Raw genomic sequence first — 18,705 nt, forward strand, 5'->3', positions numbered from 1 at the left:
TGATCAGATGGGGATTTTAAGGTCAAAGTCGCTCGACCTGCATCTATCAAACTCAAACTGTGAATCCGTCCACCAAGAGAAAGCGATTTACATCTTTTGATGGAAAAAGCAACACAATGCCAGAAATCCCTACCCGTGTAAGTGAATGATTCATCTTGCTAAAACCTTCCTAATTCTACAGGGTCCAAATAAACGTGCCAAAGAACCAACTATTCATTTACACGACTGCTGAATGTGTTTGTTTGCTCTTTCAATACTTGTCAGTCATTTTTTCCCTTTTATCTTTCAGGGTAAGCAAGGGAATTTGGTACGGTGACAAGCATTCGTTGTTGTGCGAACATGACGTAGCAAATATCGCGGTGACAGCTGGCGCCCTCAGTTGCACGATTTCAAGGGGTGCAATAGTCAGAGCCGTGTTAAACCGTTACTGGTAAAGCAGAGGCAGTTAAATTTCAATGTACTAAGTTTGGTGTCTAGGCTTTGCGCATCACTGCTGGAATCGTCATCTGATTCAACACGTTCGTCCGCAGATATCTGCAAGATTTCCCTGGAACTGATCATGACAACCCCAGACATCGATGTAGCAGAAACACAGGCGTTTTATCCCTGATCTCACCGCTGCCCGGATTCCAGACAACTCTCTCTATAACAAATCTGCATTTTTACAACTCCCGCAACGTTTGTGAAATATTTCAACAGTGGTTCATCAGTGTCCTCTTGGGGAAAGAGTTACATCTGAGGTTGGAGTTCTGTCACTAGCTTTTGAACTGCTTGGTTGAAACCATGTCGTCTGACCATTATATTCGACTTGTGCTGTGTATTGCGTGTTTATACTTGCACGTTGGACAACAGGTTGCCGAGAAGTCGGCACACGCTTCCATCGTGACTTCCTTCGGTGAGTATGAAAATTCCTAATTCGGATAATTCGGATATTTATTGTCCTTTGAAGTATTTTTATATCCTAAGATAAAAAATATTCATGGAGCAGGCGACAGATAGTTAATAATAATTAGCTGTATCGACTGTTTATTGTCAAGGGAATCGAACTTCGCAGACCTAGGGAAGGTATGGATCGAGGTGCGTTGGTTTTACCGCATTTTATCGAAGTCACAGCAAGTGTTTGATTATAAAGATGGAGGTGTAATTTTTGAGCTAAGGTGGATTTAATATGTTATAAATCAGAGAACGTTGACTTATCCTATCGTCGCACGAGAACATATATTACCCAGGTTTCCAATTTTTCGTTTTTTCCATAGACTCCATAGAGTCCTCTCATTATCAAGATTTTAGAATATAACCCTCTTGAAATTGATTTTTATTCAGTAAAACCTACTGGTCATTTGTTGTTAGACTGACATCCTTACGATTACAGGCCTCGTTGGCAGATCTCATTGAAAAAAAGAAAAGACATCGACGCCTGTGTTCTGTTGATAAATAGCAACACTGTCAAGAACACTCTGCATGTTGTGTTTCCCGCCAAGTAAATAATTACAGGTCGACGACAATAGTTAATGCTCTGATTCGGCTTTGTAAAATTCATATTTCAGCAAAAGACCAACCATTTGTTTCTGATTTAGAAAAAAAATCCTTCCATGAGTGCACGCGCATTTCGTGTTTTAACCTACCACACATCGTCCCTGGAACCGTGACGTCACACAGTTTAGCTGCCCCGCAAATCCTGTCTCCCATGACGATGTTATTTTAACTCCGATAATTAAGACCCAAAACAATTACTTGTAAAAGAGTTATTTTTAAAAATTTCTGTCCAACTTTGACACTACAGTCTCCGTCAGCCATGATTGATTTTTCACTTTAATTCCCCTTTACTTTACTTGTTTTTTTAATTTTCTTACCTTTTGTACACTTCTACATTAATAATTACACATTTGGTCGATATATGGTGGTCGAAAAAAGCAACCAAACATTGCTTTAAACCTTTGCGTTCACGGAAACGGTGTTGGTAGGTAAGATGTCTTTCAAAGGAGTGAATAGATTGACTGACTTACAACGTTTAAATTTACTTTGTATTGCGTCAGTTTTATTGTGTGTTTCTTAGAACTCTGTTTCCTAGTTTCCATGATGAACGGAAATCGACAAGACTGTAAATTCAGAAAGGTGCAATCATGTCAGTTAACTGTAAGTTGACGTACTGTATATTTGACACCGAACAGCGCCGATCGTTAGCATTCTAAGTATTGATATCAAGATGTTAAAACAACGCTATTTGTCATTCACGTCAACCCTAGAACGGAGGAAACCTACTTTGATTGTGATGCGTGGGTCAAATTTTGCTGGCTGATGATCTTGATCACAAGTTTCATAGACTCTCTTGACCTTACTGACCCATTTCTCTGCCGTCACTGTACACCTGTTCTTTAAACTGTAAGGTATACTTTGGTTCTAGTGGAACCAGTACGTGAAATAGACCGATAATTTCCAATCTATTCACTCCGGATAATGGCCAAGCAGTGAGTCTACTCTCCAGAATAATAAAAGTTTTTTAGTTCAACTTATCATGACACACGCAACAAATAGATGTTTCAGTGAATACATAGTTTAAGATTCCGGTGTTTTTAAGAACGGCCAAAGTTTACGGCTAATCCACAGGCGATTATTAGACCGAAAAAGAGAAAAATCTATTGACTGGTGCGATTTTTTTTTGACGAATGGGAAACTTTACGACACGATTCATAATACTGCTTTGCATATCGTGAAAAAAATAAATTCATGGCAATACCTTCTCGTTATTGCATTAACTGTCCTTTCCATGAAATCTACTGATTTCGTTTACTCCAAGGGAAAGCCACCATTCCCAGATATTTGAATGTTAACTGCAAATTGATGGGTGAAAGGTTAACCAACAATCATGTCTCCATGGAGATTTGGTCACTTCATTCTTGACAAGCATTGACGTAACGCCCTGCATGTAAATACTATGCCTGTGGTATTGCTGGCTAATGTCGCGCCATAAATCTACAACAGACCGTCTACGACTTACTTTAATGTGTGCAATATATGGCACACATGTACTGTTAATGGTCTATGAAAAAAGTGTGGCACTACAGCAGGTGGTCCTACCGAATGTCGGCATATTGCTTCACCGATAATTAAAGAAATAGTGAGCAACACTACAAATTGATTGAAAGACGCATTACTGCAGTCTAGTGCTTAAATTGAAAAGGAACACGCAATATTAAAGACCTTTAAATTATATGGCCTACTCACGCCGCAAATCTTGCTGTAACTATCCGCTATTATTTAACGTCAACCGAGTTTTTTAAATGCCATGTTGTAAGCATGGCTGAGCGCAGCCAACACAAGTATAGTCACGGATTGTTAACGCATCGTTAGATTTAGCCTTCATATTCTTGCGGTATTTTGTAAATCGTAGATAATTTCCCTCCTCGAGTATTTAAACATAAAGACCCATTTGGTAACAGTACTAGTAACCCTACGCTTTAATAATACTCGGTTCTTAAACATAGTCCAGATAACAGTAACAAATACCTAATGCAATTTTATTGCTTAATATTCATCTTGCAGGGTGACTGACGATTAAAGGAAGTCAGTCGGTTATATTTCGAAAACCTCTCGCCATGTTGACGTGGTTTAGCCCCATTGTTTCAAGGCTCGGTAGATCCAATAAGGATACAATTATGGTGAAAGTTACGAAGGAGAAAATGAGTCGTCTCTTTTTACACTGGCAAGACCTAAAGAGGTCAAGCTATGATGGTGAAGAACCCTTAATTTATATGTATGAGATGCTTTCCTTGTTGTTTTTTAACTTCTATAATATTCACTCTTCAGCGCTAATTTTAAAACCTATATATAGCCATAGGCAAATCAGGACCTCATTTACTTTCTTCTCTAACCTGACTGCCATTCGATGCACGTGCAGCTGCAAATTAGTCAAGCTTCTGAGCGGAAACTTAAAAATAATCGGAAAACGAGGGGAAACAGTGCTTTATGCATTTTATGGCACAATGCGTGCCTATGGCGTGCTTTTGTAGCTCTCGGACTGTTTTGTGCCGTTCATCTGTCAATAACAAGTGTTCGCTGCCTACCAAAGTTCTTCTGAGGCCACAAGGTAAACTGCAAGGGCACCATCTGCTTATTGGTTACATAAATGTTGTATATGATGAACAGTCTGGCTCTTGAAACGTTACTTGCTGTAGTTGCAAACAATTCGACAAGCCTAAATCTTTCGCTTCTCCAATGATCAATCCGGCGACACCAAAAGATCTTAACCGGGTGTGATCGATTCCCTTAAAACCGTTGTTGCTCGCTTCCCTCCCCCGGTGCACTCCCATTTGAAGGGTATATACACACATGTATCACGCTTTTTACTTATTTTTTCGCCTGATGTGGAGTTTTATATCCGTGTGTTGACTCTAGCGCCACTTTTGCAGAAAATGTTGACTTGTGATATAAAGTATATTTGAGATGAAGACTTTTGATCCCGTTTAAAGATAGCAGAGTCCGGGTCCTCTCCTCTCGCCTCCCTGCCGATGCTCATCACACGAACATACATACGTACTTTAGAAAACACATTTTAAGGAAAACCCCACGGTATTCTGCTTTGTTTTATACACTAGTAGTGCTCTAGGAAACACATATATTTTATTTTTCTTACGTTGTTGTAAGTGTCCTTTCATATCACCCCTAACGCTCGTGATTTGCGGTAATAAAAAATGGCAAATGTGAAACGTATACGAGAATACGAAGTGGATACACACTGAAGGTCAGATTTATCTTCTTTGCAAGGAAATTGGTAAAAAGTCCGTGCAGGTATGTAAGGCTGGGATTTGCTTGAAGTCATATGTCTAAGGAAATCATTGCGTTAATGACATCACCATTGTCGATGCAAATTCAGATTCAAGTGGTAAAAATAACAACAAGTATATAAGAAGGATATTAAAGGTGCTCTAAATCGATTAATTTTAGGTGGCAAGTTAAATCGAATAAACTGGTTTCCAACGAGAGCCATCTGTCCTTGATTTATAGCCGTAACAACGCGGCACTTATATCAAAACTCAGGTAAACTGTGAAACAGTTTAGTGTGTCGGTTAAACGATTGAGTTACTTGTTCGACGGTATCTGAATACCTAAAAGACGCATCTGACATAGCTTGAAATGCAAAGAGAAATTAAATAGAAAACTCCTACCAATACATCTATCGTAAGTAGATACCATGCTACTGCATCACTTTATCCCAGGTTGTCATTTAAAGAGAAGAGGATCAGATATCCAGCTTCGCATTTTCTTTCAATCCCGCTCTCCTGTCACCTGACATGTGTTCTATTTCTCCTCGCACTTCTCCTTTCCCGCCCTCTGAATATCCTCTTATCACTTCCTCTCGTTTCCAAGACTATTATCTCCACTTTCCATCTCCTGGCCAACGCTCCTGACAAGGTCCATGTTCTATAATCTGAGAATCAGTAATGGGAAATTGTTGGTGTACATCCGTATCTTAGACTGGTTTGTTTTAAGGCGAGGCAACCGGTGAGGTTAAGCCTCACCACGGTAGTATGATCAGTGACCTCCCCTTTATTACCTCTATTTATTCATGGCTTACTATATCCAAGTTTCCTGTGATTGTTCATGACGTCATCAGCGAAAAGTTTTGTTTCCTCGCATTCCAATGGTCAGATTCTTACAGACTTGCACACGGGTAAGGCGTTAACATCAATAGTCACGTGATGCTGGGGAATTTCGAGTACAAATAGGCAATGGACTATGAAATGCTGACCTAAGCGTTTTAACAAAAAGTGACGCTGAATGGATTGGCGGACTTAGGGTCATAGCGGACCAGTCAGGCAGTTTGTTCATCGATTGAGTTGCCTGAGTATTGATTTATTGATCAATTTATCGGTCGTTTTCTGAGGTGATGGATAGATTGTGAGAAACAAATCTAATGTATTCATTTCATGGAACATGTTTTTGGATGACCGAAGTTTGACATACAGAGTTTAGGTCCACTTGATATTCATCTGGCTTACGCTATGCAAGGTAGATCGACATTGATTACAGGAATGGAGTTACACGTAAAGAGTGTTTGGGTCTCCCTGCCAGCAAGGAGAGGCTGTATAAAGAAGGAAGGATTGCGATAACCGTAATAAGGAATTGGATATTAATCAGATTTTGCGTGCTTTGATAACCCTTCACGATGTTATTGTCCTCATCTAAACCGTCAACAGTCTCTACGAAAAATCTTTGACAGGGCCGTAGCTTAAAGGGAAACAGTTGTCGGAGCTGCACCTGTGCGAGTTCCTTGTTTACAAACAATGTATTTCGTGCACGATATCTAGATGCACCTCATCATCATAGCTGCAACACTTAAATTATACGATGTAGATTATGACAAACATGTTCTAACTTTCATCAATCACCATCGTACCTTGGATACATAAATAAAATAAATAAATATGTGGTTCTTATATAGCGCACATATCCACAAGTAGATGTGATCAAGGCGCTTTACAATTATTATTACCCCTGGTCACTGGACCTAATATGATACCACTCAACTCCCTGGGAGCAGACAACAGCTCACATGTGCAGCCATAAGCGCAGCAGAGCTAAACGCACACATAACAACCTCTGTCCTACCATGTACCCATCACTCCTGGTGGGGAGAAACAAAGAGGAATAAATTGCCTTGCTCAAGGACACAACACCACAGCCATGCCGGGGCTCGAACTCACCATCCTTTGATCATGAGTCCACTGCTCTAGCCACTGGCCCATGATGCCTCCAAACAGTGTTTACATTGGTCGTATGGGTCCCATACGACCTTTGAGCGCAGTTCCGACGACGGTATCCCTTTAACAAAAATGCTAAGGGTCAAAACCTAGCTTAGCTAGGGTAATTTACATAAATTAACGTATGTTGCATATTATTTGCATTTAATTAGCAAGTAACACTTAATGTAGCAATCGTTATGTCTACGCATCCGCTGAATATACATCCTAGTCATTGCGAAAACTAAGCTATAACAATGATATAGTTTATGTAAGTGATATAAAGTAACGCCTAATACTAATTAAAGAAACATTTGAGTTAGATATTTTTTGCTAAAGTTGATAAAAATCACACTTCAATGACTTTGATCTTGCATCTTTCCTCCATGGCTATCATGATTATAAACATGTTCATGCAATATCTTGGTGTCTATCGTCATTTATTAATTATCTGAGTTGCTTAAGCATGTTTATATGAAAATTTCAAGGGATAACCCCACACAAAAATTGATATCAAAAGATAATGAATATCAGTATACAAGCATAACTTTCGACTCGAATCTCTAAATAGCTCCTAAGCTTAATAACTTTCTCCAGTTGGTTTTTCTTGAATAAACCACCTCGGGGCTTGTGGGATTTCGTATTTCGTTTATTTCAAAAGAACTACGGCAAAGTACGAGTCAATATTTTTAGCGCAGGAAAGAATTACTTGGTTTGTCCGTTTTCACTGGCAAGCCAGTTTTATCGTGTGGATGCTAAATTGACAGCTTACCCTGCCTGCTTGTTCACAAAAGTCAACGTATAGATTGCTAGATACAATGTCATTTCTTGGGAATGTTGACACTGTGGAACACCTATGTGGAACTGCAGTCTGCAGCCCACATCCTCTACCATAGACAAAGAGAAACACAGTGTTTCTCTCTGTGTGTGCCTTTACACACCCGTATGGCACACACGCGAAAACGGGAACGCGGTGAAACGGAAGCGGGACTGCCGCCACTGTTTGTGTGTAGCATTGACATTAACGCTAGTAATTATTCAGCATTTGTTACTTTGCAAACCTGAAATTCGCACAGTATCTCTATCAGTGTAGTGTACGCTGATATGTAACCTTCGTATTGTACAGACATGTATTGTGTTGGATTGAATGTGTTTAAATTGCTGCTAAAACATTGAAATATCGAGAGTGTGGAAAATTCCAGGGCGGGGGAGAAGGGCAGTTGCTTCCCTCAGGCTACTGCCCTGTAAAAATGCCCCGAAGCACTGTGATATGATCGAAGTATGTAGTCCCCCATCTCACCCTCTACATCTCTCGGATCTCCTTACACCAACATGTAATGTGGATTATACATAACGAATCTAAATTGAATCGTTATAACGTGATTATTTGAAATGGCGTCACAACGTTCTTGAGTCTTCAAGGGAAAATTCGTTCAGTGATGACATGCAAACTTCATTAGATCTAAAGGAAAATGCTGTAGGCTTCGATGGAAAACAAGCGTGTTCTTGATGACACCGATAATACCGATTTCATGCGAGTCATTATTAGGGGAAGGGGTTGCCGACGAAAAGAATAAAAAACTCTACATTATTTACTTATTTCGTATGGAGCTGGCTTTTTTTAGACAACGCCAGGCATGAAAGGGCAACCCTTATAACTGTGGCATTTTGTTGTTCGTACGGTCATCGTCCTCTCGCACGGGTCTGTTACTACGACTACAGTCTCCAACTGACACAGACTATAGTCTTCACTGTTTTTAGGGAGCATTCAGCTGCCCGGATAGGAGACCTTGACAAGCGAATGACGTACGGTAGGATTCACTCCTGCCCTAAATGTAACAAACAAAAATTGTATGTACGCCATTGAAACATGTGTACCGTTATATTGTACGTGACCGGCCCATTGTTTTTGATAACGGTAAGCTGTAGCATTTCGTCAACAAATTGAACCGGACAAACATGATCTATTTGCATCTCATCGGGTGCCCAGCTGAAAGTTGGAAGTTTTTCTGCTTCGGGGTAAAAGTAATCCTTTGTTCAAAATTCGAAATGGACTGATAACAACCCGGGGACACTTTTAACCCAACAATAGCCTTGTTTTTCAATTTTCAAAACGTGAATAGAATGGATATTCTTCAAGAACAAAGCTTATAGAAAAAAACAAGCAGATCAAGTCTTCCAGCAATCTGTCTGCAAATTGAACTTCTCTGTGCTACCTAATTGTAAATTATTGACGAATGCTCGACTGTTTATTGTTTTGCTGGACTCGAAGCTTATTATCTATAGAGAGCTTCTGTGCATATGGATAATTCTGGAATTCACAAGTTGATAATCCGATTATTTTTCATAAAGGCTGGGGTCGTATGAGGACCAAACCGTCTTTCATAAAGATAAAGCATTCTGAAATTTCATTTTCGTGCGGCCGTTTTGGAGGTATATGATTTCATGAGCAGCTGAGTCGAGCTCGTGGCTGACCTTACAGGGAAGGTAATCATCGTTAACAATCACGGCCAACGATCTTTAATTTCGTTTCATAATTGAATTATCTGAGCACGATTCACGTTTTACAAAGGACACGACAAAAGAGGCAGCTTAATTGGTGATTCAGAGACGAATTAATCAAGATGGACAGAATAATCATGTTAAAGATCGATTAGACACAATTTCAACCGTTGAAGGCACTGCAGCGTGTAGTATGACCTTTGAACTCTTTTCTCCACATGATAATTACTGTCTGTGTACATGCATACGTGTACATCTGTTCTTATATTTACCAGTCTGGCTGCTCTGTATAACGTCTCCCCTGCATACATACGACCACAGTTATGGAGAGTACGTGCCAATCTTTCTGCTGAAATTTTGATCAGCGTTTAATCCTAAGACTTGGCACACACAAACCAATTCTTTGTAAGTAGTCGATAATAACGGGGGTCAAAAACGATGGCACGCAGTTACAGCGAAATTACATTGAAATATACGAAAACAGGACGCAAGTTGGCATTTACAGTTTATACGATCCGATGACATGGACTGGTTTAAAATTTGTTGAAAACAAGTTGAGCTACGCTTTGAAAGTCCTCACAGAATTGCCAGGTAGATGTAATCCTAATGCAGTTTAATCTGGTAGTGCCAGCACTGTCAATTAATCGTTGTGACCCATGGATTATATCAAAGCTTGTGATAAAACCAATGCAACGCGTGTTCAACAATGACTGATTGTACCAGCACATTCACACACATACATGCATGCATACATACATACATACATACATACATACATACATACATACATACATACATACATACATACATACATACATACATACTTGCAGATCAATTGAGAAAAGATTAACATGATTTAAATGACTGTTTGTGCTTTTGTTTTATTGTGGTTAACGTTTACATCTCGACATATTGAGATTCAGCAAACTGGAGCATGGGCACTTTTCCATGACAACAAATTTTACGCCAGTAGACTTTCTTCAACGAGGGTTGGTACGTTTGCTCATTGTGTACATACACAAGAATGTGATATCTTTACGCAATGCACTACTCTGCGTTGTGTTGTTCTACGCTATATGAACTATGGCTATCACACTCCATACAGAGCTGTCAGTTTTCCATGGAAATATTCCCTATTCACCTTGGAAAATCATCGATAAGCTTCTGAACTGTATTTGCCAACTACACAAACTGTCATTCCACCCGCCGTACCTTATCTTATCTTAAAGCTCCTTAGTTCACGTGTGATCGGAGATAATCACTTTTTTCAGAGGAAATACGGGAATGTTGCCAAGGAAACCAAGAGCGCTTGTTAACTTTGGTATCCACTTTATCTTGGTGATCAGTCTGTAACCGAACAGTGTTTGATTTCAACTCTTGAAAAATCAGTAGCTGTCTTGAAATGCAAGGCACTGTCAACAAATTGGCGAACCTTAAAACTTTGAGATTTTTGCACATTTTCCGTGAAACTTTGGTTGGCGACTGGTGCTTTTTTCTGCGAAACCGCTCTGTCATCATGCATTTTTTTTATTTCGTATGAATAAAACAGCTCTTTACCATACCAAACCGTTACGGTGACTTCCTGGCATACACAAAGAATGTATTAAAAATAAAACTACTTCAAGTATATTGTGTCGGTGTCTTCATAGCAGAGAGACAGAAACATAAATAAACATTAAGAAAAAGCTTGGCCGTAACTCGAGTTTCACAAATCAAACTATCTTCAGACAAATGTGATTATCAATGTTTCCATGAAAAATCTGTCTGTCATTAAATTACGTCAATACATCAACCTGGATCAGCGACTTTACAAGTGATGAATAGGTACTCTTAGTCCGTACTGAATTATGAAAGAGTCCTCGAGCCAACTTGAACACCGTCACAGCACCAAAGCACACGGTTAACTGCAAAGTCACTATATTGTTAAACTTTGTTATTCCAGACCCGTCTGCTGAAAAGTCTTTTAATCAATATAGCCTACTGAACCGGTGGATTCCCAAGTTACGGTAACTGCAACAACAAAAAATATGCCAGGCGGCCTTAAAGAAAACGCAAGATACTTTCTGTTTATCTCCTGCCAGCATTCGTAGTCATTAAAAAAGCCAGTTTCCGAACGTGAACACGTAAGAATGGCCGATCACCATCGAAAAACTACCGTAATATGGCTGGCATAAACATTTTTGCAAATATCAGAAAGTTAGCAATAGTACCACCTGGAAATGACAAACACAAAGAACACTATAGTTTTGGTCAATATCAAGCGTAAGGCTGCGTTCACAAATAACGATTAGGGGGGGGGCTGGAGGAATCTCGATTGAAATCTTATTTTTTTTCAGATCCCCCCCTAAGTACCCTAAAAAATTTTCAAATGCCCCCCCTCTATATGGTCAAAATTTTTCAAGTCCCCCCCCAACTATCACAGGCCCGCATATTTGTAAAGGATGTGAGCGCAGAAAAAATAAACATGTATTGCGCCGTTCTGCTCATAGGTGTTCAACACTACCTGTATTAGCACTTTGTACAGTCATATTCCAAGGCAAGTTCTTTAAGTGCATCAGTGAATTTTTTTAGATTTATTGGTCTAAAAGCCAACTTGAGTTAATCCAACTCTGGCCAGGTCAATTGCTCCTGTTGAAGAGCACACAAAATGCAATCATGAGAGAGTTGGAAAATTGTGAATTCTGGCTAATTGCCGTATTGCACAGTGACCTACCAAAAAATTGTTTTAAAACTACAAGACCTATATGAATTAGATGCTACTCAAAATTTACAATACCGGAAGGTTAAAATATTCCATCAAATAATGTTTTAATCTCTGAAATTTTGGGTGTGATAATTGCAATTTTGTTAAAAAATAATATTTCCATTTGGTCACATATTTTTTTCTTTTAGTCTTTACTATTCAAAGTTTTACTTATGTATCATTTTATAATAAGAGTGTGAAAATTTAGAAAATCAAGCATGGTGACCCTATCTTTTTTCTTTAATATTTGATTATTCTCATATGCCAGAATTCACATTTCTATGTTTTCTTCCATGTGTTGCTCTCTGGCCTGATCTTGTGTACAAGTGAGTTTCACTGTCATGAGTGTCATTTGACCCAAACTCTTCTTCAACCACCATGTACATCAGGGTCAGAGCTGTCTCTGTCACTGTTCAGGTATGCAGTGACAGTGACACTGCAGTAGCAGGGTAGTATCTGATAGTGACACTACCCATAGGCAGTAGCTGTATTAACTTTGATAATTTTGGCAATATTTTTGTTCAGTTTTACAACTTTGTTCTTGTTCTACTCCCTACAGCATGTTGAATTGTCCAGTATTCAGTAATGTGTACCATGCATTTGTATCACTGACAACTGACTGTCAGTCTGGACTCCAATTAAATTATCACCAAATACATATTTATATTTATATATACAGGCTTTGTCGACAACTAAATATTGTGTGTTTGAGCATGCTGTAGGGAGATAGCAAGAACTGTAGTTGTTATCTTGCAAATATTGCAGAAATCATTAACAGTTGCAGCTTCTGCCCTGTTACGAGGCTCAAGTTGTTTTTTTACGACAAATCACACGTTTAGATTTTTTCGAGATAAAAGTCATGAAATGTGACAAAATGGTTCTAGATTTTGTTAAATTATTACTAACATTAGGGCCTACAACATTTTGATGACATAAAAAATGTTATTCATTTTTCATTGAATTACCTACAAAAACTTGGAATTGGAAAATGTAAAACTCAAAGGAACCAAAAATTTTCAAGTCCCCCCTACAGGTAGAGCAAAATTTTCAAGTCCCCCCCTCCACTACACCCAAATTTTCGAATCCCCCCTGAATTCCTCCATGCCCTCCCTTAACAGTTTTTTGTGAACGCAGCCTTATTTCATGCCAAGAAAGGTCATCTGTTCAGTTTCGATTCGTTTTCGAGGTATCTATGCCTACTTCTCAATATCAGACATTGTCACTGGCAAACTAAAACGGGTTTAAAAAAGTGTCCCTACTGTGGCAAAGGCGATGAAGCCAGGAAAAAACAAAAATCACACTGAAGTAATTGTACGAATGGCGTGGATTTTATAGTTCTGCATGTTAAATTGTGAAACTGTTTTTATTGAATTGACACAGTGCAGTAGCTAGAATACATTGTATGCCTTGTACGACAAGGTGGCACCAAGGTGGCACCAAGGTGTCACCAAGGTGGCACCAAGGAGGCACCAAGGTGGCACCAAGGTGGCACCAAGGTGGCACCAAGGTGGCACCAAGGTGTCACCAAGGTGGTACCAAGGTGGCACCAAGGTGGCACCAAGGTGGCACCAAGGTGGCACCAAGAAGGCACCAAGGTGGCACCAAGGTGGCACCAAGGTGGCACCAAGAAGGCACCAAGGTGGCACCAAGTCCACACATGTCGACGTAGAGATGTTTTGAAAGCAGGTCAAATGTAGATCAAACATAATGGCTTACGTCCAAATTACGATCTGGAAGACGTAACTTCTCCAGACCTACCCTGGCGACTTTTGTAATTTGATTTCATTCTGTACACGCGTAGAGTCGTCTGAACAGTGCTTTTAGATTTATACCACTGCTCACGGAAAGAGAATGAATGGTTTTATCTGCATTCAGCTTACTACTCCCTCAACGATTTAAGAACGTTAATTTGCCCGTTCTAATGATCCCACTGTCTCCCTGCAGGTATTAACTTAATTCCTACCAGCTTACTTTAGCTTTAATTGTGTGTGCATGGATGGACAATGAAGAAACGGATACTTTGAGGTTATATCGCCAATGAATACATTCGTTCTTTCTTCTCTTGGAAATCGATTACAATGATGGAATCAATGCTGAAGTACGGTACACATGGTCCCCTGGACTCTCTGTGCATCTCATATTGGTCTCCAGAGGTACAGATGAAGTTGGTTCAGTCTATCAGTATAGTTGGTATACGTAATCTTTGTTTTCTCGTCGTCATGCGTCATGGGGACTACAGAGTGATATTTTGGCTCTCTGAGTCCTCCTTTCACACCGTAGACATTATAAAGATCATAAAACAAAGCTATATCCACAGTGCTGGGTAACATTTAGTTTACAATTCGCCTTCAATCGCCCATTTGCCTTAATTATGGCCACGTGCGTGACCATGGGATACAAGCGATGAGATTTCCTTCTTTGTCCAGATTTTCGTTAAATGTTAAAGGTTTTTTAAAGATAATGCTTATTATTTTAAAAAAGTAGTGGTTATTTGAGCCGTGTCTCCTGACGTGTACACCCTAAGAATGTGTCGAACTCTTTATGCGGGATAAAAACTGTTTCCTCAAGGTCGAAATGGAAATGTTAAAAACCAAAGATTTAACATCGCTGTCGTTAAACTGTTGCAAAACAAACACCGGGCGCATTTTGCAAAATAATTAATCACACAATACAAACGATGATTCATGGATATAAAATAAATAATTTATTCATATCCTCAACGATGCAGACATATGCATGTGTGAGTGAGCACAAGTTATCAAGCAGACATACACACATAGATAGGTATACATACATACATACATACATACATACATACATACATACATACATACATACATACATACATACATACATACATACATACATACATACATACATACATACATACATACATACATACATACATACATACATACATACATACATACATACATACATACATACATACATACATACATACATGCATGCATGCATGCATGCATGCATGCATGCATACATGCATACATACATGCATACATACATACATACATACATACATACATACATACATACATACATACATACATACATACATACATACATACATACATACATACATACATACATACATACATACATACATACATACATACATACATACATACATCTTCACATACAGAAGACAGCTATACAGAGACAAAGTCCAACGCATGTGTGTCAGGACGTCATTGTGCGCAAGATGAACCTGCTATGAAAATACCGAATGTGTCTGCGATCAACATTTCTCCGACAGAACTCTAATCGTAGATATCTCTGTTATCTAACTTATGTTTTTGTCTCGAGAATTCTCGTGAATCAAGTTTTTATAACTGCCTGCCATCGTAATTACATAACTTTTACCTTACTCTCTTATGCCACTTCAGAAAACGTCGGTCAATGACAAATGAGCATCCGGAAAATCACGTTTGGATACGATAGAGCCAATCGTAACGTGATATATTAGCTTCAACTTCCTCAGTAAGAAGGAAAACAACTTAATCAATAAAACACCCGTGAATAAAAAATCGATTATTGCTCAGCACGAAGTCTCATTTTTATTTCAAAAATCATACAAGAAAATTATCTAATCGGTGACCTCTGTCAGCTTACCTTCGATCTTCTGTCTCCGTCATCTGTATCCCTTGAATAAATTAAATCAAATTTTCATACAAATACATCAGGACAATAATATTGAGTCAATGTAGCTCACATGATTGAACGTTCCACATTCCATGATACGACAGTCACAGCACTCAAGATGTTTGCTGAAGCCAAAAATGTTCACGTTTCTGTGAACACATGTGATAATGACGTCACGTTTGTTTGTTCTGAAAACTGTACATGGTTTCGGCAGCAAAGTGTATTAGGCGACATTTTTGTGAAACAAATTCCTGTTCGATGTAGCTTCCCTAATGTTCGGATACAGTAACTCCACTATTGATTGTAACGTGTGAAATATAAATGTTCCTTTGCCATATTCTAACTATCTGTGCGAACAAATATATGTTAAATGTGGTTTCTATATTAATTAAACATGTACATACTAAACGACTCCCCACAGACTAATTATGCATCACTCTCACCTCGCTGTACGTGATGAAACTTCTGAGATAGATGGGCCAAGAATGAATTTCATGATGTAGATCACTCTCATTTGCATAATCCATTCTCTATGGTAACTATGAGCTCACTTCTAGGCTTCCATTTTCGATCGCTAAACTCCGTGACCTACGTTTTGGGTAAATATATACATGATTGTAAAGATATGAAACTTGAGGACTTTAATCAATGCCTGATCATCCATGTCCGGTACTGTGGACTTTATATCAAATAGAAGGGCTTATAAAAAGAGTCTGTGTCACTATACGCATGCCTGCTTCAAACGAGTGCGCATGTGCCACTCTGTAGATGGCACAGAACCGATGCTGGCCACACTACACCGACATTTTGCCAAGATACAAACGCATCTACAATCTCAACAACTAATGGAATCTTTAAGAAAATAACAAAACGCGGATGCCATAGTTCCCAAATGTCACTGTAAAACAGCCTTGTCTTCGATGTACATGCTGTCGGACACTGAATATGCTATTTTCTCACGTATTATGAATATCATTAACGTTGAGGGGGTAATAATAGCTGTTGGTAATTGCCCTCCCGCTTCGATTTTAAGATTTCCCTCCAATACAAGATAGGGTACCATCACTCCTAGGAGAATCACTTGGAAGGGTAATTCTTCACCGCGGACTTTCCTAGGTCTCGTGCCGACAATGATCCGATAGTGCGTCGGTTACCCAGCGAGGAAGACATATTAATGAAATGTTAGAACCGCATATTAAAAAGCTGTCAAACATTTGGGTTTCAGATCGACGCATGTTGAATGTTTACAATCCAATAAAGATGGACAGGCCTTTAGTTTTATTTCATATCTCATGCGATCAATGTGAAGTGATGAAAAATGCTTATGGCAAATCAGGCACAAGTTGTATTCTTTCCATTATATTTCTACTTCCTCTGCATGGAATTCATTCCTACCGTGGAAATGAAAGCTCCCTGAGCGCCACGCCACCTTCTTTAAATAAAGTCTTCAAAAACAGCAAACGTCGCTTTGCAAATGAAAGACTCGCGTCTATATTTATACGCAAGTCGTGACCACGACTTAAGATCTATCGATCATTCGAAAATTACAGAAAATTGCGGTCGTAAATTTCTATCTATCCCAGGGGAGTTTAAAGTATCGTTTATCGGAAAAGTAATGGAGTGAATGTTGGACGTTTGGGATTCCAGTGATTTATCTTGAGACATGCGAAAATCATGATCTCTTTAATAATTTAACAATCGATGGAAAATTCGTTCTTAACAGTTGGTCCGAAAAGACCTGAACTTATAAGGGTTCCTAATCCATCAGCTGACAGACAATGTCTGCCTCAAAGCAGCCTAGCCCGCTCCCTTAGCTCTTTTTCCTCATCTCTGCTGAGATGAAACATGTGAAATACAAGTTTTGAACCATCAACTCTATAGTGCACCTACAAAACTTCATCATATCAACACATTACAATGAACAGTTTTAGGTTGGTACAACGGTTTTTATACCAGTTCTCACGTTTTGTCGGAGTGACGCAGAACTCCTGCTCTCTTCACACCTGACAGGCGTTGAACTTGATCATATACCCTGGAGTGAGAGGTCTATGGTTGAACATAGCAACGGACAATTGAGGTAAAAAATTCAGTCTGCTCATCTCAAGACACTGTCGATGGCATCGAAGACGACTCAAAATTTAGACGTTAGCAAAAAAAATCGCTGAGATAAAGAATCTTTTCGGTGACAAGAGAAAGCCTGCATCCAAATTGCTCAATCTCGGTCCATGACATGAAGTCTGATATCGTTGTCTGTCAATATTAGCGCTGGTCAAAAGTCATCCGAGGAGATAGCGATAGCATGTAAGCCCAGAAGGAAACATTTCACCACACTACTCCCAGTCATACATGTAACAGATTGAATCGTGTTCAGCGAACAAGATATTCCCATCATTTAGGGACAAAGTAAAACCCGTCAATTCCCTAGTTCTACACAGAATTCTTTGCAGAGAATGTTTCGGTTTATATGGGAACAAAAAGGCAAGAGGACACTGACAGCGATTCGCATTAATTTCTAGTAACCTAGGGAGTGAGACATAAAGTATAGAGATAGGGACCACCTATGAAACCCTTATGGTTCGTATCCATTCAATGGTTATCTCCACTTATCCTCACTCGTGCCGGAAAACAGACTTTACATTGAACATTTTTATGTAACGTTATAGTAATGCTCATATCCAGTCATTTTAGTACAGGTTCTATTATGCGAAATTTTGCAAACTTACTAAGTTTATACCGATGAGCATTGTCAAGTTCAAGTACAACTCTTATTCTAACATTGACGCGTGTTCTTTGTGCACATAGTAACAAATGCTATTGACAGAGGCATCCGTTCGGTGGCTGTTATGCCACTTACAGGTAAATTTGTCACTATTATTACTTGTACAATCGATAAGCATATTAAGATAAATGAATGGGTGAAGAAGATCCACCACGCTTTGTGGGAAAGCTAGGAGATAACGATAGCTACCAAGATAAATATGCACGTTTGAAGCTCTGTAACTGATGTCCATGGCAACGGAAAATCTCTCTTTGTAATTCGCGAAAATACCGACCACAACA

General features: G+C 39.1%; 1 protein-coding gene across 4 annotated transcripts in view; it reads left to right on the forward strand.

Moving 5' to 3' along the window:
* Positions 1 to 409: 409 nt before the first annotated feature.
* Positions 410 to 18,705, forward strand: part of LOC139131948 (glutamate receptor ionotropic, kainate 3-like) — a 66,837-nt gene continuing 48,541 nt past the window's right edge. The window contains exon 1 of one of the 4 annotated variants that reach the window (XM_070698278.1): positions 410 to 895. In XM_070698278.1, coding sequence (XP_070554379.1) covers positions 784 to 895 — 112 coding nt within the window. In that variant the 5' untranslated portion in view covers positions 410 to 783. The remainder of the gene's footprint in view (positions 896 to 18,705) is intronic. The other 3 variants (XM_070698282.1, XM_070698283.1, XM_070698279.1) reach the window with 3 other exon arrangements.

This window comes from Ptychodera flava, chromosome 4 (genome assembly GCF_041260155.1).
Source record: "Ptychodera flava strain L36383 chromosome 4, AS_Pfla_20210202, whole genome shotgun sequence".
Lineage (NCBI taxonomy): Eukaryota > Metazoa > Hemichordata > Enteropneusta > Ptychoderidae > Ptychodera > Ptychodera flava.